The following is a 23,100-nucleotide window of genomic DNA, read 5'->3' on the forward strand; positions in this document are numbered from 1 at the left end:
GGTATTTAGGGATTTAGGGGAAAATAAGAATTATATATATATATATATATATATATATCAAATTTCATGTGATTTATCCATGTGCGGCGCCCAAGCAAAATAGGTGTCCTCCCTAGGTAAAATCGACATTCTGGACGTGCCGGTGCAGTCTGTTTTGCCGTCAGAGGTCATTTCGACGAATTCACCGATTTGCGTGTCAATTTGCTGATGTCGAAAGTATGGCAATATGGGTGTCCTTTCCTACCAAAATGGATATCCCGGACGCGTTGGTGCAGTCCATTTTGTCGTCGGAGGTCATCCGGAAAAGTTCGCATTTTCACCCGTCCTTTGGGCTTAATTGAAGTCCGATTTCGCGCAATTTCGTGAACTTCGTGTACTTTGTGTGTGTACGTGACGAAAAAGTCGTGACGAATGTTTTCCTAAGGCTTGAAGTCCTATTTGGAACATTTTCCTTGAATCTTCACAAAATAGCCCATAACCGCTCGTTCATAAGACGATGGTCTTGTGCCAAAGATGCTAGACATCAAAGGAAAATAGGAATTGGCTGAAATTTCTAGAAAGGTGAGTCCCAATTCTAGTTTTCTAAGATAGTCCATAGGAATTTCTAGAGCTAGAATCTAGGCTCTAAGGAGGAGAAGACAAGACCTCACAAAAATGAGGTCAACAAGAGACCATTCAGAAATGTTAGCTTTCCAGGGTAGAAATATTGTCAAGAAAGTTCTCAACATGTAACGAAACCCAAATGCAATCACAAAGACTGAAAGCAAAACACTGTTGTAAGGAAAAGTGGATTGTAGAAGCGAGTGTTAAAAGTACTTTAAAAAACATCAAAAAAATGTGGCAGAACAAAATTTTATTCGAGTTTAGAGAACCAACTGTTGTTATAGAATTTATTGCGGTCTTAGACTCATGAAAGAGGAATATTACTTTGAGCTAAGAGAGATGGGCAGGAGAAGAATCAATATGGGTTTGCCAATATCATAAAAGAAGCTTTTTAAAAATAAAAAGAAACAAACAAGATTAATGATAAAAAATATAATCACATAAACATTCATCAGTGTTCCGTCATGTCTTTGTCGTATACTCAAAGTCCAAAATTATAATAAAAAATCTTGGCATATTTTATGCCATGTGGAACATGGAGGCCATTAAAAAATGTTTGATTTCAAAGGTGGAAACATTGCCAAGAAAGTTCTTTCGCTATCTCTCTTCAATATTTATTGAAACTAATTGCAATCACAAAAACTGAAAGCAAAATATTGCTGTAAGGAAATGTGGACGAGTGATTGTAGAGCATTTGTTAAAGTACTTTACAAAACATCAAAAGTTGTGCCAGAAAAAAAAATTTATTTGAGTTTGGAGAACTTGCTATTGTCATAGAATGTATTGCAGTCTCAAATTCATGAAAGAGGAATATCACTGTGAGCTAAGAAGGATGGGCGGGAGAAGAATCAAAAATGATCTTGCCAACTCTGCCCATATGAATCTTCTTTGTAGTGCAGCAAGTTACTAAGATTCTTTCTTATTGAACACTAGATATGTGTTATCTTCTTGGTGCAACATATTGCCTTTAGTGTTAATATTTGATGGTGTTATTGTTCAAATATTTTGCATTGAAATTCTTACCGGATCAATTACTACATCAAGCTTGCACAAAGGTGCTTTAATCGGATTGATCAACCAAGATTATAATAGGATCCAAAACGATTTCCATAGAAAATTTAGCTCAAAATATTTTTATTTTAGAATCACCAAACAACAGAACACAAATACATAAAGATAAGCATCTACAATTTGAGAGGTAGGCAATCTCTCGTAAATCCTACAATTTGGGAGGTTGGAAATCTCTCTCAAAGCTTACCCCTAAGACTCTAAGATAATAATCTCCTACAACCCAACCCTAAGCCCATTAGGGCTTATTTATACTAAACAATTATAAATAATAAAAGATTTAATCACCCTTAGGTTAATAAAAGACTAAATTGCCCCTTCAAAAATGAGGGTGTACCTCCTCTCCAACAACATGCTTTGTTTCTTCCTCCCCTGCCTCCTTGAGACATACTGTGAGAACCTGTAATATTCAATTTTTACAACGATGTTATGAGATAAAATTCTCATCTTACCGAAAACATAATCCCTTGACTCGCTTCTTCTGAATCTCTGTATCTGTAAGGCGCTTGAGTGTCGCCCTCGATTGTTGCCCATGATTTTTGTTCTATGAAGCCTCTTTTTGGACTTCCACTATTTGAGTTTTTGGTGCCTTCATGGTTGTAGTAGTTCGGTATGAAAATCCGCCTGTGTTGCTCCTATTAGTCCATTCCATTGCATTATGATTTTCAACAAACCCCGTTAATTCCATAATCTCTCAATAGTTTCATGGTCTCAACGGACGAAGCGCTACATGTATATTAGGCTTTAGGTTCTTCACGAAATTCCCCTCTAATATTGTTTCAGAAATTCCCTTCAGCCGACTTGTCATTAACTTGAATCTCTTCCTATGTTTCATAACAGTTCCTTCATGAGTTAATGCAAAGAATTGCTCGTATAGGTCTTATTCCTGAATAATTCAGAAAAGTTTCAATAAACAATCCTTATATTCTCCCCATAGGAGGATCGGTTATCTAGCCCTTTTTCACTGAAATCATGTTAGGGCTTTGTCCGTAGACTTAGAAATCCTTAAATATGATACGATTTGACACAACAATTGACACGATTTTTCACAGAAATTAGGGCAAACAAATATTTTTATTTTAGACACACCAAATAACACAACACAAATAAATAAAGATAAGCACCTTCAATTTGAGGGTAGTCGATCTCTCCCAAATCCTTCAATTTGAGAGGTAGGAAATCTCTTCCAAACTCTAGCTCTAAGGCTCAAAGACAATAATCTTATGCATACCCAACCCTAAACCAATTAGGGACTATTTATATTAAATAATTATAAATAATAAAAGACTCAATTACCCTTAAGTTAATAAATGACTAAATTGTCTCCTAGGAACCGGCGTAACAGACATCTATTCTAATATCAATTCTTCTCCTTTGTGTTGTTTTCCTTTTGCAGGCGGAGGCTTTGAAGGCAACACTGGCAACTGATGCTGTTATTGGAAGCATGGTTCGCATTTCTACTAGTTTATGTTCGGAGTTTTCTTGATATTTGACTCTCTCATTTCATTTCATTTCATTTTATGCAGCATTAAAATTAGCACTTGTATAAAGTTTTCCTTTTATTTATCATTTACAGTCTAATATGTTATTATTCATCTTCAGAAATCCCTACATAATGATGATATTCTCTAGAGTATATATATTAATCTGACACGTAGCCAGAAGAAACTTCTACAATAGTTTGTAATACAGTCAGCAAGGTCATTTTGTAGACATGATGTCTCTTTATGTGTTTAGTAGCTTTAGCTGTGTATATGCCTGACCTATGACATGTGAGAAACTTTGAGACATGTTGTCTTCTACGCACTAGTGTGAGAGCCTGTTTCTGTTTTTAAACAGATTGGCTATATATATGTATATATATATATGCCTAATCTGCAGCTTTGGTTTTCTTAATCCCGTAGTTCTTTGGCAATACTTTCGAAGTTCCAAAAGAAACTCTCATGAAACTTTTGGATTAAAAAATACTTAGCTAGAAATGTGTATGGTTTGGTTATTGGCATCATTAGCTGGAGAACCTATGACTTGAACTTTAATGTTCAGCAATTGTTTTTTAATTAACTAATTGTAATTCAAGAATTAATATTATTATCTTTCCCAAAATGATTGGGGAAATAGATGCATGCCTCTGTCGAATCCAACTTGATGGTATGACAAGCGATAGTTCTAAGTTTGGGATGTTTGTTGTTTCACCCCTTATTTTGGTTGTTGGTACGTGGGTGGAATGTGATGATTGTCTTCAATCTAGCATCCTTTTAGGCCTACAAAGCCTCCCAAAATACGTTCAAGACTCGCCTGCCATTCTTCTTTGGGTCCTCTACAATGGGTGATATACAAGGCAAACTTTTGGGCAAAATCACTTTATTATCTAGTAACTACAGTTTGCTTTCTCATCTCTTCATTCTTGTGGCTGAGTTTCAATACTTTGGAAGGTTTGGTGGTGGTATTTTTGAATTTAATTGGATATCAGTTAATGAGTTATTGGTGCAACTCTTGTACCTTCGAGAAAAGCACTGCATAATTCTACGCTTGCTTAACTGTACACCTCTAGCATTGCTGAATGAAGTTAGAGAGTCCTTTTTTCATTCATGACAGACCTAATGAGTCAAAAGTAAAAAAAATTGTGCAATATTTATATTTTTACTTGCTTGTTTTACCACCACAACATTTATTGTTTTTACACAATAGTTCTTCAGTAATACTTATTCACGTTGTTAGTCATTTAACAATTAACACTAGTAGGGGTGGTGGCACAATGTATGATGTTTGATCTCTTGCTTGATCTAGATTCTTAGAGTGAGCAATTCTTGTATTGTGTCCATATTAGAGGATGAACTCATCATCGCGTCGTTTGGCATGACCATTAGAGATAAGAATGGGTCCGCCTTGTTTACATAACAATGTATGATGTTTTCCATGCAAGAACAACAATCTTCTCTTTTATATCCTTTTCTTCTTTTTCATAATAATTTCAGATTGCTTTTTTCAGATTTTTTTTTTCCGCATGACAAGGTATCTATCTAGCAATGATCAAAGAACCTTTCTGCGAAATTTAACTTATGTGGAAGCTTGTTTTTAGCATTACCTATTTCTTTTTCCTTTATTTTGTTCTTTGGGAATTTGAATTCTTTTTTGGATGGTTTTGCTATATTCTTTTTCCTCTATCATTCACGATATTAACCAACGAGAGTAGTTTAAAGGTAGAATGTATCTATATGTGGGTTTTGACATTATTTTTTTTTATATGCTTATAGCAATGGCTTCTTATCTATAAAGTTATTAAAGTTTGTAAGCTTCATATTGACACGTTGAAGTACGTAATAACACATTTTTGGGATTATGATACTTATTTGCAGGCGTCTGTTTATACACCAGGCTCAGGATATGTCTTGCTTCATCATGTGATGGGAGAAACAGATGGGGAACGTGGTATTTGGTCGTATGTGCTTTACTTTATTTCGTTTTCTTTGCACTTCGTTATTTTAGAAATATATTGCAATTATATGAAAAGGGTGGCTTACATGCATACCACTAAATTCTTATGTATTTACATATTTGACACTTATGTTTTTATATTTATTTTTAGGAAGATTAGTTGCATACCACTTAATTCTTTTGTATCTACATATCCAACACCTAAACTTCAATTTTTAAATACCCGCTACCTCACAAAAGCGTAAAAAGGTGTATTAGACTTTTTATAAGTTAAAATGTTGTTATTTTTTATGTGATATGAAAGATTTAGGTGTTGTAAATGTAATGGTGTTAGATATGTGAATTTCATAGGAACTGGGTGGTATGTATGTAAATGCCCCTTGTTCTTATGGTATGTATGTAAATGCATCTTGTATTTAAATCATATTAAAACATATGCATGACAATATGTATTTCATTTCAGATAAGCTAATGCAAGTGGTATTTTTATGTGATTCAGATATTTGGATGTTATGGGAGTAAATATAAAAAGTTAGGCATTACATATGCAAATGCATAAAAATTTAGCGGTATGTATGCAAACCCTCTTTGAGAAAATCATTGCTAGTGTTGCCTGTTCTAGTGGTTTATTTTTTGAAGTGGGAATTTTATTTTCTAGTGGTTTATTTCTGAAGTGGGCCTTTTAGGAGAGTTAAACCCAACTTGAATTTAACATTGGATTATAAACTGTGGATTAAATACTAGAAGTTGTTTTCACCCTTTCAAGGAATATATTCTTTAAACTGGTACTCTATCACTATCCCATGGAAAGAATTGGACCAAAATGCTCTTTGTGAATGTAATAGTAGATTATTTATAGTTATAATGACAATATATATTTTAGTTTGTTCTATAAATTTTATACAACCAAATGGAGTTTCTTCTCTAGGGTTATGACACTTGCATTAATTTTCTACATTGAGGTTGCGTTTGAGGCAGCTTTTTATCCGTGACACGCAGCTAAACACACATTTGGGTTTTTGAAAAAACGTCTTATTCGGATTATTCGAGTTAACTGTGGGCCACAGGTTCGACCTCGTGGCCTGCGTTTCGTTCGCGAAATTTTATCGTGCTGCCTTCGCATTCTGTTCGACCCCTACCCTCACATTTTTTTTTCGACCCTGCGATTCCTGTCATGCTTCTCTCGCGATCGTCTGCCCTAACTCTTCCTCTCCCCTCTAATTTTGATCAGTGGTTCAGTTTCGGCAGCACTCTCCCATTTCCAAGCACCGATAATTTCTACCCTATGCTTTTGTCGTTGATATTAGGTTATGGTTTGAGGTTTGTCATTTGTGGCTTCCTCCTTACGATTTAGGGCTTTGGTTTATTTGCAGTTTCTGTTTTTTGTTCCATGCCCGTGCGGCCTTTGTTTTATTGTCTATGTGAGAAGGTTTCTATGCAAGCCTTTATGCAATTTCTGTCAATTTCCTTTACCCGTTTGGCTTGTGCTCTCTTTTTTGTTTTGGAAGGATATGTGGGAGGGGCATGATTTGAAGCCTTAAGCGAATTTTGACTTTTACGCGGTTAGTGGTTTGGTTTTTGCGATTTCTTGGCCTCTGCTAGAATTTTTTTTTGCCCAGTGTGGCCTACTTAGTTGGGGCTCTCCTCTCGATTTTATTTTTGGTTCAATTGGAACAGACTTGCTACTCTACTTGTCGATTGGTCTTGTTGGTTGTTTGCCCTCTTTGTTGGATTAGTCAATGCTATATTGGTAGTGATGTTTGTCGTGGTGGCGTGAGTGATGCTTTTTTTGTGGCACAATGGTGTGTGTTGTTGGTGATAATGTGTCATGGTGGTGTATGTGTATGTTCGGTGTGGTTATTTTGTTCCATGGGATTTTGGTGACATGGTGGTGGTGCTTTTGATGGTGATGTTGTGCAATGTTGTTCTTGCTGTTGGTGATGATTTATTTGTGGCATGTTGGTGGTGTTGGTGGTGGTGGTGGTAGTTTTTTGGTGCTAGGGTGGTGGTGATGTTGGTGGTGTGTGTGGATGCTGGTGGTAGTTTTCTGGTGATATTGTGGTGGTGGTGGTGTTCGTGGTTATGTTTGTAGTTGTGCTGTTGGTGATGGCAATACCATGTTGGTCACACTTTCAATGGTGTTGTTAGTGATTTGTGTGGATGTTGGTGGTAGTTTTTTGGTGCCAGTAGTGGGGATGTTGGTTGTGCTGTTAGTGGTTTTGTTGGTGGTGTGTTTGGTGTTTATGGTGGTGTTGTTAGTGGTGATGGTTGTGGTGTTGTTAGTGGTGATGTTAGTGTTCGTGGTTTGTTGTGATATTTCCTTTTAGTTACCTTTTCGAGTTATGGTATTTTTATTGACACTTTGTTTTTCCTCTGCTACATTTTTGTTGTTTGGTTCTTTTTCATGCTATTGTCGTCATGGTAAAGACAAAAGAAATTAGCTTATCTGTTATGCGAGATAATAATGTGTCAACCAACGTAAATTTTTTTTTGAAAAAATTGTGATATGAATCCTTTAATTTATTACAAGTAAATGAAAGTATGACACTCATTAGGACATAATTGAGAAAAATGATTCATGTAGCTTGCCCCACTTAGTGGGATAAAGGATTGTTGTTGTTGTTGTAGAAAAGATAAATCCTTGAACCTTATGTATCACTTTAAAATCTTTTATAAGCATCTTCTAAATAATGCAAAAAATACAAATTTAATGTCAATCTTGATGTGAATCTACTATGGCTTTGAATTTCTGTCACTCCTCAACGAGTGTAATCAAAGCGCAAAGCACAATGTGCAATACAATGCACAAGATTTTATTTTTGCTTCAAAGAGCAAAACATAGAGTGCAACAACACTTTTATTAATCAGAACGCTAATAAGTTATATAAAATTATTCTTTAAATATATTCATTAATAATTATAAAATATAAAGTATGACTTAAAAGTTAATATAAAATAAATAAAAATGTGGTACAATTTTTAGCTTAAAGGCATACATTGAGGGTGAACCTATAAATTAAAATTTTGAATAATTTCTAATAATTTGTTGGATTAATTAAAACTTACAGATTAACTTTAGTGCTTCAAAGCTTGTTACAGTGAAACGAAGTAGGTGTCATATGCTTTGCTTCATTTTGCTCGTGAAGTGTGCTTTTAAGAACTTTATCCTCATTAACTATAAAAGATTTCTCAATGCTTCATCATGCATGTCAGGTATAGTTGGAACTTACCTCTTCTACACACATTTTTCCATTAATGCACGCCAAATCGGCATTCATTAGTTCTACTTATTGGCACAAAATTCACATCCTTGTTGAATCTTCCTAATACAAAATGAATTCTCATTTATATAAGTCATAAGTATTTCTCTCATATAGTTACCTTAGTTTTAAAAATCTCATTCGTTCTTGCACGATACAAAAGTATTTTATCTCTAATCTCTTTAGGTTCTCTTAATCTTCAACTAAATCTCAAGAGTTGTTGACATGGCCTTGAATTTGTTTGAATTTGAATTTTACCCATGACATTGCAACTCCCAACCTTAGATTCTTGGGTGGGCAAAAACACCAAATTACTCCAATTTAAATTAGAGCTCTCCCAATCTCAATTGACATCTTATTTAAATCCAAAGCTTTATCAATTTACCTTTATGCATTTTTTAATGTGGAATTTATCTACATTGCACTCAAAATTATTAATATCACATACACTTAAACTTCAATATTTATATCCCTAGTACCCCATTAACAATGTTTGACAGCTGGCTCTAGTCGACCGCAGCGACTGCATCATGGCATACAATGACCTCTGAAAATCCCATATTTCTCCTTCCACCCTGCTCCTACCACAATGACGGGATCACGGTGTACACAAACTTCTGAAACTCCCAACTTTCTCCTCCTTCCGCCTTGCTTATAGCACAACGACAAAATTGTAAAGTACAAAGACCTCTGCAACTCCCATCTTTCTCCTTCTACCATGCTCCTACCCGAAACAATTGACGTAATCATCCTGCCAAACAACAAAAATGACAACTTAAAATCCACTTTCTCCTGCCAATCGGCAAAATCTTAGGCCAATCAACAAAAAACACCATCTCTAAATCCTACATGTTCTTAAATCCCTTCTTTCCTCCATTTTGCCTTGAATTCAGGTACATAAATTAGGGAAGTTGAAGCTCACGAAGAAAGTGGGAGAAAAATGAGGTTACCTTGCTCATTGGTTTCGGGTAGCGGCGGGGCTGAAGGAAGAGATGGATGCTAGTTTTGGACGTCTTTGTTCGTCGTGATCCCCTTGCTGCCTTTCTGGCTATTTCAGATCTCTGGCAGCTTTTTTGGATTGAGCAGTAATGTAACTTTATGAATTTGATGGGGTTAGCATTTTAATGGCTGGGTATTAATTTTGTTTTTATTTGAATATTTTGGGTGCTAAAAATATAAATATTGAAGTTTACGTGTGATATGCAATTCTAGTAGTTTTGAGTTCTATGTACGTAAATCCCCCCCCACCCCCCCACCCCCCACTATACATTTTTTTCTTGGGATCAATTTATGATGCAGCTCATTGTTCTCAAAAAATATTTTTCCCCTTAAAGCTCTCATTTTATAATTGGAAGATTTACATGCATATTACTCAATTATTTTGTATTTACATGTCTAACACCTCAACTTTAATTTTTACGTACCTTCCCTATGCATATTAAAGGTGTATCACTTTTGCGAAGTTAAAAGTGGTATTTTTGACATGATATGAAAGATTTGTGCTATATAAATTTAAAAAGTAAAATTTAGGTTTTAGCTACATAAATACATAACAATTGGGTGGTATGTATGTAAATGCCTCTTAATAATTACTAAAACTAGTAATTTCTTCTTTTTTGTTGTCTTAATCTTTAATTAAAATCTCACTATTATCACCTTTAATGTATCTAATTCGATCAATATTTCTAGATCTCTCATCTTTTTTCATGCTAACTATTTGTTATTACTGTTGAATATTTAAGAAAATAACTACGTTAAAATGGAAATTGCAGGTATGTTGAGGGTGGCATGGGTTCAGTGTCATTAGCTTTAAGTAATGCTGCATGTGAAGCCGGAGCTCATATCATCACAAATGCAGAGGTATGTTAATTTTTTGGTTGTCTAAGAAGCTTCTTTGGATTTCAACTCTTAAAATCTACGTACACTGCATCTAAGGATATGTTTAATTAGGTCATGTAAATCTCTATAGTGTTAATGATATCGAAGTTAACTTAAACCACGATGTTGGACAAAATTTTATTACTGATTTAAAATAATGTTACTATGAAGACTTGAAATAACAAAAGACTACATACAAAATAAATGCACAAAACAAAAAATTACAACTAATGACTCAACAAAGAAGGCGCAACCGCTTGATGTGGAGGGAGTCCGACAAGGGGTGAGGTTGGATTGGTGACTGCGGTGAAGGTCGGAGAGGTGGGACTGCTGTGGGAGAAGTAGGATAGCAGATTATAAATGGTATCCTGCATCGTTGGAGGCTGGATTGGTGGGTGCAATGAAGGTTGGAGAGGTGAGGCTTCTATGGAAGAAGTAGGACAGCAAGTTGGCAATAGTAATGACGTCAAACCGCAGCTGGAATGTCTTCGGAGGCTGGATTGGCAGCTGCGATGAGGCCGAAGAGGTGGGGCTACTGTGGAAGTAGGACAACAGGTTGACAACAGTAGTTATGTCGAACCACAGGTTGAGAGGAGTGGCAACAGTAGGGGCTGTGGTGGCTGGATTCTGAAATGACGGTAGGGAAACAAAAGTATGGTAAGATAAATGTCTCAGCGAGGTCGAGCTATAGCCGGAGTACCACTCAGACACTTGGAGACGATCACCACCTCGGACGATGGACAGTCGGAGCACTACCTTCTCAAAGGGAAAATACTAAGGCTAAGACCTTAATTCAAATATAAACAGATCAATACCCCTAACTCTAGACACATCAACTTCTATTTATAGAGAGACTTGACCCAATTATGAAACACTAAAATAAGAAAAAGTGAAATTAGATTTCAGATTTTAGAAAAAGTTATTAAAATAAGGAAGGAGAATAAAATCTGATTTCAGATTTGAGGAAATGATTTTAAATTAGGAAAGAGAATAAAAATCAAATCTCAATTTAAGGAAAGGTTTTGAAATAGGAAAGTACTAAGAAGGAAAATAAGAATAAAGAAAAGGAAGGAAAAAGGAAATGAGGGAAAAATAAAAGAAGGGAGGAGGAAGGAGGGGGCGGCAACCCCATTTCCTTGAGACCTGGTCAGTCCTCTCTCAAGCCTGCGTCAATCTACCGGAGTTGGGGGGAGCTTTGATCTCACTAGTCGAAGCTTCTGGTCCCCACCTGGATCCCACTGTCTACTGTACTGTCTCTCAACAAACTTGCGAGCGCACCTCCATCTCGGTCCAATCTTTTGGGACTGAAATCTCTTGCATGGTGGTGGCCATGGTAGTTGAGAATCTGTTGTCAATAAACTCGGTCCCGCTACTCTGTTGGTAAAGGTGTCTGTCTTCTCGGGCGCTACCGAAAAATGTAGAATGAGGTGTTTTTTGTCTTTGATGAAGGAATACGTGTTTTTGAATACATTGTGTTGAGTCTTCCGGTCAAATTGCTACGGTCTTTCTAACAGATGGTGGCAGCGTCCATCGGACCACATCATACAATACCTTCTCCTGCAGCTGACTTTCTATTGAAAACTGTATTGTGAATTGTCGGTCGATGCTGACCCTATTTTTTTTCTTCAGTCACCTCAGTGAATATGGCTAGGAATGCCTCTGAGTCGTAAGTACTAGTTTCTCTATCATCTTGATCGATGCCACATTCTTACTGCTACCGCTGTCGATGATAAGACTGCATATCTTTCTGTTCACTGTGCAGCGGATGTAGAAAATGTCTTGTTGAAGCCATTGCGGATCTCTCATGTCCTCGACCCGCAGAATCCGTCGAATCACAAGTGCATCTATCTCATCTGGTGGAAGTTTATGCTCCTTACCCTGTTCCTCAGCTTCCTGTTCCTCGCGAACCTCTTCCACGGTGCCCTCCTTAATAAAAGTTACAACTCTACTCGTCGGGCAACTGGAGGCTATGCGCCCAAATATGTGGCATTTGAAGCATTTTTTGGCGGCACTATAGTCGGTTTCTTCTCACTGGAGTGGCGTTATTCGTATTCAAACCAATTTTCTCAATTCTCTGCGATGTGCTCCTGCTGGTGTCTCCAACTGTGGGTGACTGACTGACGAGTGGTTGTCGGCTTTGCTTCTGTTGCCTTTTAACTTTCAATGCTAGTCTCTGAACATCCCCAACATTCAATATGGTTGCAGCTGCACTGCATTGCTAATACTAGGCTTTAAGCCCTCAAGATATATGGCTACTGTATTATCCTCTCTGGCTCTGTCAGATCGCACATTAGTTGTAAGTGGTCAAACTGAGTTGTAAACTCCTCGACTAAATGGCCCCTCTATTGCAGACTGTGGAGTTTCAAAAAACATGTCTTGGCGGTAATGAGGGGGAAGATATTTCTTCTACATAGTTTTTTTTTTATGTTCTCCCATCTGATAATCTTTTCGCTGCCTTCTCGCCTCCTCTGTCGCCGTACGTTCTCCCACCATAAAGGTCACTTTTCTTCAATTTGATGGTAGCTAATGTGATCCACCTCTTTTAGGACTCCTACTTGTTTTCGAAGATTCGCTCAATTTCTGGTAGTCATTCAATAAATTCACCCGCTCCTTGCTGCCCTCAAACTCAGTCAAATCTACCTTGATTCAGTGGTCTTGGTGCCCTCCAAATGACATCTATTCTCAGAAAGGTTCCCTGTGGGAGGGACACAGATATCCCTCTTTAGGCCTTCTCTGATATTGAATTTTGAAACGTTGTGGTCTATCTTCTTCATCGCTGAAATTATCCCTATGGAAAGGATTCGGATCCTTGTTTCTCTCTCCCCTTCGACACTCCATGTCTCAGTCTAAGGTAACTTCTTCCCTTGTCATCTCTTCAATCTCTGCAATTCTTTGTTGGAGGCGATAAAATTCTCGCCGTATCTCTTCCCGGGTAGGCTCAGACATATTTCTCCTTGGCGGCATGTTTGATGATTTAAGATGTATGAAAGAAAAAAAGGAAGGAATAAAGAAAGAAAAGAGAAGAAAAAATAAACGAAAGAAAGAAGAAAAAATTTGGTGTGGTGAATTGGGTAGGGGAGGATGCTTGAAAGCCTTGGATGAGACTAGGGTTGGGCTAGCTCTGCTATTAAATAATACTGGAGTTAACCCAAACCACGACGTAAGACACAATTTTATTACTGACTTAAAACAATGTTACAATGAGGACTCGAAATAACGAAAGATAACACACAAAGCAAAAGCACAAGACAAAGGATTATAACTAATGACTCAACAAAGAAGACACAATCGCTTGATGAGGAGTGACTATGACAAAAGGGGAGGCTGGATTAGCGGATGCAGTGAAGGGCGGAGAGGTATGACTGTTGTGGAAGAAGGACAGTAGGTTGGATTCTGAAATGACATAGGGGAAACGAAAGTATGGTAAGATAAATGTCTCGGTGGGGTCGAGATACAACCAGAGCAACGCTCGGACCCTTAGAGACGATCACCACCTCGAATGTGGGACAGCTGGAGCACTACCTTGACGTCGGATACAACCCTTAAAGGGAAAATACCAATACTAAAACTTGAATTCAAAAATCAACAAAACAAGACCCCTAATTCTAGACTCAACTCCTATTTATAAAGAGACCTAACGCAATTAGGAAAAACTAAAATAAGAAAGAGAATAAAATTAGATTTCAAATTTTAGGAAAGATTCTTAAAATAAGGAAGGAGAATAAAATCTGATTTCATATTTGAGGACAAGATTTAAATTAGGAATGAGAATAAAAATCAGATTTGAGTTTTAGGAAATGTTTTAAAATAGGAAAGTGTAAAATAGGAAAGTGCGGAAGGAAAATAAGAAAGAAGGAAAGGAAGGAAAAAGGAAAGGAGGAAGAAGGGAAATGAGTGGGAAAGGAAAGGAGAGAAGAGAAATGAGGGGAGAGGAAGGAGGGAGCGGTAACCCCTCTTCCTTGAGGTTCGGCTGGTCCTCTCCCAAGCCTCGCGTCAGCTAATTAGATTCTGACCTATCCTCTGTTTCCATGCATTATCGAAACACAGCTCTCACTTCTCAATTTCTTGATATTCCGTACTGTCAATTGCACTATTTTTTTTGCTTTTGGTAGTTAGGCTTTTGATTTTTCTCCTCTTTATTATTCTCACTCATAACCTCTTGTAGAAGATTATTTTCTAGAGTCATACGGATGCTACTCTCCACACTGAGTTGCACCTAAATCCGTTAAATCCAATTAATAAGTGGATTTGGTAAATCCGAATTTAATAAATGAAACAAGCAAAAATCGGATTTGCCATAATGGTGGATTTATCTAACCTACTTATTGTATTTGGCTGGATTTACGTTAAATCTAATCTTAAATCCTGTTAAAAATATCTTATCAAACACCCTTGATCTCTCAATTTATCCTTGATTTCTTTTATATATATTTTCTTCGCTTTAGTTTTTTCATCTTTGATTCATCTTCAAACTTTTGAATTGTTGGTTCTTTGACTTATTTTCATATGGCCTTAAATTGGTAGATGTAAATAATTCTAATGGAAAGAGAAGGGATTCAACTTGGAAGTAACAATATTAAATTTCGAGCAAAATATGTCATATATGTATTTGTTGTGCTAAAGAGACCAATAAAGGCATTTCATGTGCCTCAATCATTTTTTATTAGGTTGTATAAAATATTTCTTTGTCAATTTATATAAATTTATGATTATTTTTTGCTATTTCATGTATCATCATATTTGTTAAAAAAGTATTATTTAATGGTTTCTATCTTTTGAATAATTGTGTATTATGTGCATCTAAAATAGGCAGTATGAATAAAGTTCTAATCCCTGTTGAAGCTTTTGGCATAGTTTGTTGCACTAAGTTGTCCCATCGCGCTTCCTATGTCACAAAGATAATTAACAACCTTTATTATTAGGTTGCTCAAGTGCTGGTTGATGAGAATACTGGATCTGCAACAGGGGTATGTTGTGTGCAGCAACGTATTTCCTTAATTTGATTTTCGAAGTTGTCTCTCGTTTTTCATTACAAGCTTGCTCAGGTAATTTTGGAAAATGGAAGAGAAGTTCGTAGTTCAATACTTTTGTCAAATGCCACCCCATATAAGACTTTTATGGTAATCTTCCGAGCTCCTATTTTCAGGTTTCTAAAATCTGCTCTGTTATGTTTTACCTAATGCTTTAATAATTGTGATATTCAATAAGATTGCTTGATAGCGTTTCAGCTTTATGATAGTAGCTGGAGACAATTTTTCATAGAATTAGGGCACAAAATATTTTATTGCACAAGCAACTCAAAACGAATGCATAAACATAAGCACCTACAATTCGAGAAGTAGGAGAGCTTTGCCAATTTTTACAATTTCAGAGGTAGTAAATCTCTCCTAAACCCTAACACTAAGGGCCCGTTCGGAGACGCTTATTAGGTGCGGCAGAGTTACGAAAACGCCGCCTACGCGTTTGTTTAACGCGTTCGGGTGTAGTTTTCGTAACACCGCCTTTTGATTTGTATAGGTACAACCCGCATTCGTTCGTTGCGTTTTAACTGTCTGCCCTTTCTCTCCTCTGCCCTAAGGCGATCCCGAATCCCTTGAGCTCTCTAGTTGTCGTGCTCGATTCCACTCCTCGTTGCTCCTTCGCCTCGCCTCTGCCCTAAAATTCCTTCCTTCCCTCTCGTTTTGGTCGATTTGTAGGTATTGCATGGAATGGTTTTCTTTTGTGGATGCTCCTGCAGTTGGATTTTGTTCGATGGATTTCCTTGAGTAATGTCGGATTTTTGTATGATTTGTTGCATGCTATTTGCTCGTTTTTTGAATGTCTATGGCATTTCAATTTTTTACTTTTCCTCTTCTCAAATTTTCTTCCCAGTTGCGATTTCAGTAGGTTGCTTTGTTTGTGTTTTTATCTTGCCGTTTCAGTTTGCTTCTTTGGTTGGATTTGCCAAGATAGCAATCCATGCTTGTTGTGGAGTTGTCCTTGTTGGGGGCATGTTCGAATGAGCAGTTTCTTAATGCTTGTTGTGCTGGTGTTTATTGAATGGTTGCAGGGCAGTTTGGATGTATGCATGTTCGAATGCTTCTTTACGAGGGACCTTGATATGCATGTTTGAATTCTTGTTTTTAGTCAATGGTTGCAGGGTAGTTTGGATCTTGTTATGCTTGTTCTTAACTTTTTAGTGTATGGTTGCAGGGGAGTTGGTGATGTGGGTATTTCTTGCATAGAAAAGTCCCTCAATTAACTGTTTCTTATCATTTTATAAAGTACTAGGCTTTAGGTTAAAGTTGTTAAGCCTAAGCTATAGGCTCAATGATGACTTAGGATATCCAATGCACAATCCATGAGGCATAATCATGTAAGCATTAGCATCTATGGTCAAGCAGTGGGGTAATTGGTCTACTAAAACCGATGGCAAGTATTCTAAGCATTAGCTTATGTTCATGGAATTATGTAACTTTTCTGGGAAAGAACTTATTTGAAATGCAAATCTGTGCTTATAAGTTATGCTTTATACTTGCACAAATGCACGAAAGCCACGTAAAAGCATTCAGGGTTATATCACAATAATTCCTTCACAAACACAATCAAATCCTAAATGTTTTAGAGAATTGTGCTTCATTTGTTGCTACCCCTCCAAGGGTACTATGCATTTCTTATGAATTGATCAGGAGAGAGAAATGAAAATTATTGAAAGCGGTTGATGGAGTATTTGTTTTCAGAAGTTCTATTTCTTCTTTTATTATGGAGTTTATCCTACTTTGTATCTGCTTTGATCTTTATGGATTAAGGAGAAATCTTCTTACTAATGGATTTGTGATTGGTTCTTGGAAACAGTTTTTTTTTATTATCTTCTTGCATTGTTTTATTGATTGATTTGGAATGTTCTTGAGGGGCTATATAAGCTCAAAATTGATAAAAATTCTTCTTAGATTTACGTTTTCTGGAATTCTCAGTAGTACTTTTCGTATAGAATTGGGGTTTTGAAATAGCTAGGATGCATGCAAAGCCTGAATCAAGATTACTTTTTATATAGAATTGGGGTTTTGAATTGGGGTTTACTTATATAGACTGCTTTATTATCATTCTTACATACTCATATAGATCAAATAAAATTTGAGAAAATTCAGTTGGCAAGTTCAGATTTATATATCTTTTAAATTGTTTATATGTTTGCCACCTTCTGGAGCATTGCCTGTGTATCTGCTATTTTCTATGTAAAACTGAACTTTGATTCAGGCTTTGGAGAATAATTTCTATTTGACTCGGATTATAAGAAGCAGGAAGTGTTTTCTTTCTAATGGCATTCATCAGCACTTGGTTCTATTTAATAGCCCTAAAACATTGAGCTGTTTGCTTCAATTATACCTTTTTGGATATAGAATTTGTTAATTATGGTGGCCTTTACTGTTATCATCCATTATTAAATTACTATGCAGATTTTTTGTGGCCTTTACTGTTATCATGCATTATGAAATTACTATATTTTTTAGCAGCTCTTCCTTTTGGTCCTTCTCTAAAATATTACATTTTGGGAAATATTAAGTATAGACTTTTTCAAAACTCACCATGGTTTTGACAGTCAATATCTGCTTGATTTATGACCAACTGAATGCGGCAAAATATTTGGTTTTTTCACTTCTTTCACCATCCTAATGCTCCATTATTCGGTCTTTTTTTAGATTACTCCCTCCTATGAGATGATATATTCGATATATTTGATATCATCCTAATGCTCCATTAAGATGATATATTTGATATCGTGATATAGCTAGTATGGTGGTACACCTTTAAGGTGGAGGCATACGAATAATGAAATGTTTATGGTATAAATGCATACGAATTGCTTGGCAAGTATGCAAGGCTTCTGCATAGTATTGCAGGTGGCCTTTAAGGTGTTTCATGTGTATTAGTATTGCAGGTGGCCTTTTGATGGTAATGAATTAATTCCTGAAATTGGATTGCACAAGATAGATCGATGTCTTCACACATGTGATAATCATGAGGTCCTTCTAATATTTTCTAGTATTTTTCCTCAGTTATTAATGATTGAGCCCCAACTTCCAATGTGTTAAGGTGTTTTTTTTTTTCATTTTTTCACTGATTTTTGGTTTCCAATTCGAATTATTACCCCATGTGTCTATAATGGTATAACAAGATGTCCTTGTTATATGTTAACTTGTTTAACTATAATATCTTGATTTAGTTCCTCTCATGGCTAAGACGAATGAAGGGGGTCCGTCGACAGTGTGGGATAAAGATGCAACGAACATTTATTGCAATCTCTGTATTAAAGAAATTGAGCTCAGAAATAGGTCATCCACGTATTTTAACAAGAAAGGTTGGCAAAAAATTGTATAGAGGTTCAAGGAATTGACGAGAAGGGATTACGACAGGCTAAAATTCAAAAACAAATGAGACCAATTTAAGGAGTGGAAAATATAGGAGCTGATACATGGATCCACCGAGTTGGGTTGGGATCCCATTAAGTGAACAATCGATGCTCTAGATGAATGGTGTGTTGAGAAATTAGCGGTAATAATTATACTCTCATTTTTTGTATTATCATATTTAAAATTTCCCCCCACCCCCCCCCCCCCCCCCCCCACTAAACATTACAGACAATACTAGCAGCCAAAAAGTGTAAGCATTGCGAAATTGAGCCGGAGTTGGAAGATAAATTGGACATAATGTTTAAGGGAGTTGTCGTGACGGGAAAACATGCATTCAACCCAAGTGAATTGGGGTTTGCAGGTATACTGGATGACTTGTCTTCTGAGCAGGTTACAGTTGACGATGAAGTGTCTGACACTAACCAAAAGGAGATTGAGGAGTCTAGTTCCCAGTCCAAAAGGCCCAGACTTGGGAAAAGAATGAAAGATAAAGACATTTTCGTGAAAAGCTCAATAGAGAAACTAATTGATGCTTTTGCAGCTCCGCCACCTACTGCTCTACCTGACACCATCTAGATTGTATTGTAGCTTTGGATGCTCTTCCACAAGTAGTGGTTGATAGACGTTTTCATGCAAAATGTGCTAAAAAACTCGAAGACCCAACCCGAAGGCAAATATTCATGGTCCTGCGGCTCGAACTGCGCGTTGAATATTACGTGTTTTGATTGATGAATAATCTTTTGTATATGTTCATGTTTGGGTGTTTTATTTGCAATTAGTTTTCAACTGTTTTATTTATTTTCATGAACAATTATATGTAATTAAGTAGTGTGTTATGGAGTCCTTGATATTTTTCTCATTTTATATTGGTGCTATTTCTTTTTGACACTTTATATCCTAACAACTTATTTCTTCAGGATAGATCGACAGCAAGAGCCAGCGTCGTAGAAGAATGACATAGGCTGTGGCGATTACGATTTTGTTGTTGTACTACCGCTCCACCACTGCTCAAATATCACGCATGACATCTTCATTTGTTGGGGATAAATAGGTAGATGAAATGCTTGCTGGACATTCGATAAGGTTCAACAATATTTTTCGCATAACTGCGCCCATTTTTTTGGATCTCCTTCACGAGTTATGTCGTAACCACGACCTTCAAGAGTCTTCTAGAACTAGAACTAGGGAGGTGTTGGTCATAACTTTATACATTCTATTTCAAGAACGAATCAATTAGAGGAGCTATGGAGCGATTTCAACATTCCTCAGAAACAATCAGCTGATACTTCTCTAAAGGTCTGCAAGCACTCGTTAGCTTAGCGTCACATATCATTAAGCCAGAGGATCCATTGTTCGCTATTATTTCAGAGCAAGTTGCCAAAGATACTCGTTACATGTCATATTTCAAAGTAAATTTCATTACTGCGTTACTTTCACATCAGAATATAATTACTTTCTAACAATGCTAAGCAGAACTACATTGGGGCACACGACGGTACGTACGTTGATGCCCGACTACCCAGCCACGAAAAGGTCGCGTACGCGTACATTGGTCGGAGTGGAGCGTACATTGGTCGGAGTGGATCAACTACCCAAAATGTCATGGCAGTGTGTGACTTCAACATGTACTTCACATTTGTGATAGCGGGATGAGAAGAGAGTGCACATGACAATCGTCTTTTTGCCTATGCAAACAGGAATAGAACGCAATGTTTAGCTCATCCGCCTCCATGTTTCTTTACTTATATAAACATATGAGTTATATGTATGTTTTGTCATTAATAGTACCTTTCATAACATTGAAATATTATTTAGTTAAAGTTTGATATCCGATGCAGAGGTCATATATCATATTCCTAATTTTGGGAGATCAAGTGACACCACATGTGGTAGAAAAGAAATATTCAACAAACGTCACTCTTCCCTATGCGAGGTTATTGAAAGAACATTTGGGGTTTGAAAGAAAAAATGGCTTATCCTACGTGATATGTCGTCGTATACATTTCCCAAGCATGTACATATTATGGTGGCCACTATAACACTTCACATCTTCATCCGACGACATCCCTCTGGATCAGATAAAGACTTCAGTATGACTGACATTGATCAAATGCATCTCTCTAAAACCTTCAGAATTTCTAGTTAAACATTCTTTACCTGAAGATGAGATAGAGTCGAATGAATTTGATACTCAAGACAACGAAGGTGTAGCCGAGATGACTTCTTTGAGCGAGTTTATCACAGATGCAATCTGTGGCTGCTGATTGATTATATGTTTTCTTCATATGTTCTTCGTTGTATTGTGAATATGGAATTTAAGATTTTCTGAAGTATTTCGTTTGTTTCATTTAAAATTTCGAATATATAATAGTGACGTGTTTGAGATTTGTTTTCCTTCGTTCTTTTTAGTTTTTTTTTTTTTGTGGGTGTGTGCGGTCAGTGATGAATCATGAAAAATATGACCTTATGAGTTCTTTTGGATGATCGATTTGTTATTATTATTTAGCGTTGAAAGTGAATTCCTAATGAAAGCAATCAATATCCTCTCTTCTCTTTTGGTACATCAGATTCCTAGGATTTACATGAATTGCCTTTTTTTGGTGATATGTACATCTGACACATGGCGATTGTATCATGTTGGTATTGCATGTGAAATTCTAAAGAACGTAACTAGGTCCTCTCTTCTTTTCAATGCAACGGTAGGTATATGAGGATCTACTAGATGAGGATCTACTAGATGATTTTTTTTTTTGTGATAGACACATGTATCTTAGTACGATTGTCTCACGTGGGTTAAAGGCAACGAAGAACTCATTTTTTTGAAGGTCCATTGTCTCCTTGTAGTGACAGACGCGTGGGTTGGTGTAATTACTTATCTAAGACCGCACACTCACTTTTTTTATGTTTTTTAGTTCGATACGGTTTTCATCTAAGTCAGTTCTCTTGTAGCTATTTAAAACTTAATTTAATTTTTTGATCTGACAAATGATTTCTCTTTTTTTTATCTCTGTAGCAACATGAGCTCTAGGATTTCAGGGATCTTCTGAGTTGTGTGAATTACTATGGACTATCGGCTCCCTTACGTCGCGGAAGCCTCACAGCAGTGAGATATTTTTATGGCTGTCTCCAGGGCATTTTAGCGCGATGCAGTTTCTTCCGTTGGGCCGACATTGTGGCATATTTCATTGCCGACAGTGATCGGGGTATGATGATTTCCCAGGAGGATAATGCAGCTGAGCACAGACGTCGTCAGAGTTTTAAATTAAATATTTTAATATATTTAATTATAGTTGTAACTATATTTTTCTTTATTTTATTTCTTTTGATGCTAATGAGAAAGTGAGGACTCTTATTTTTTTGAACTGATCTGCAATGGTTAACTGCTTCTATTTTATCTATTATTTTGCTCATACAGCTCTGTTGCAAACAACATCACTAAACATTGACAGAATGATCATTTATCCAGAAACAACTACAAATAAGTTGTTCTGAATAAGCTCCCTCAAACAAGCTAGTTTATCCTGATAATTTGTAGATTATCAGATTGTCAAGATAATCTGCAATTGCCCCAAACAGACCCTAAGACTCAGCCTCATTCATATCCTAACCCTAAACCTATTAGGGTCTTGTCGGTCAACTTTTTCGATAGATTTTGAAATTTAAAAATATGAAAATAATTTTTGAGATTTAATTTGAGATTTAATTTAAATATAAAAGATATATAGTTTGAGTTTTAAAAGTAGTATGTTTTAATTTTCGAAAAAATGAGATCAAATAGATCTCATTCGTCCAATAGTTTGCATAATCGTGCCCGATACCGTGAATACTACACCCTCCCAAAAGATAAGTGTAGACCTCGGCGATAGATCCAATCCTGCAAACTAAGAGATTTGTGACATCCGTTTGGTCTGCGAACTTTTTTTGTATGACCGACAAGTTCGCCTATCTAATACAAAGATTAAATAGGGTTTATTTTACCTAGGTTCCAAGTTTCCTATAAAGGCAAGCCCCTATAATTAATTACATCTCAAATGATTGGAGTCATTTGAGAAAACTCTCGATAATGATCAGTAGTTCCAGTCTTCAAGATTTCAAGGTTTAGGTTTTCACGGTAGGACGTGGAAAAAAAACAAGTGGGAGTGACTCAAGTAGGAACAGTTATTTCAGGAGTCCAAAGAAAAGAAAAGGTAGGGGATGTCCTAGATCTTGAGGAGAACCCTCAATGACTTCCCAAACTATCCTACTGTGTGACTACATTTTTAGAGATGATGTTATTCAATTATTCAATCCTGCCAATTTTATTATTTGGGACTTACATTTGCATAATACCCGATTATGCAAATAGCCCGTAGACATAAGAGGGTTTACGTCGTATCACACGACAACCTCGGAACCTAAGGCGAGGTAGGACTCATGTCGCGCAGCATGGTGGCACAAGAGCCTAAGGAGAAAGTGAGGGTTTGCGT

General features: G+C 36.6%; 1 protein-coding gene across 2 annotated transcripts in view; it reads left to right on the top strand.

The window, feature by feature from the left end:
• Nucleotides 1-23,100, top strand: part of LOC110034263 (pyridine nucleotide-disulfide oxidoreductase domain-containing protein 2) — a 61,607-nt gene that overhangs the window by 16,427 nt on the left and 22,080 nt on the right. Inside the window, exons 5-9 of one of the 2 annotated variants that reach the window (XM_020738547.1) lie at nt 3,068-3,118; nt 5,028-5,110; nt 10,139-10,226; nt 15,167-15,211; nt 15,290-15,364. In XM_020738547.1, coding sequence (XP_020594206.1) covers nt 3,068-3,118; nt 5,028-5,110; nt 10,139-10,226; nt 15,167-15,211; nt 15,290-15,364 — 342 coding nt within the window. The remainder of the gene's footprint in view (nt 1-3,067; nt 3,119-5,027; nt 5,111-10,138; nt 10,227-15,166; nt 15,212-15,289; nt 15,365-23,100) is intronic. The other variant, XM_020738554.1, reaches the window with a different exon arrangement.

The sequence above is a fragment of the Phalaenopsis equestris genome, unplaced genomic scaffold, assembly GCF_001263595.1.
Source record: "Phalaenopsis equestris unplaced genomic scaffold, ASM126359v1 Scaffold000002, whole genome shotgun sequence".
Classification (NCBI taxonomy): Eukaryota; Viridiplantae; Streptophyta; class Magnoliopsida; order Asparagales; family Orchidaceae; genus Phalaenopsis; species Phalaenopsis equestris.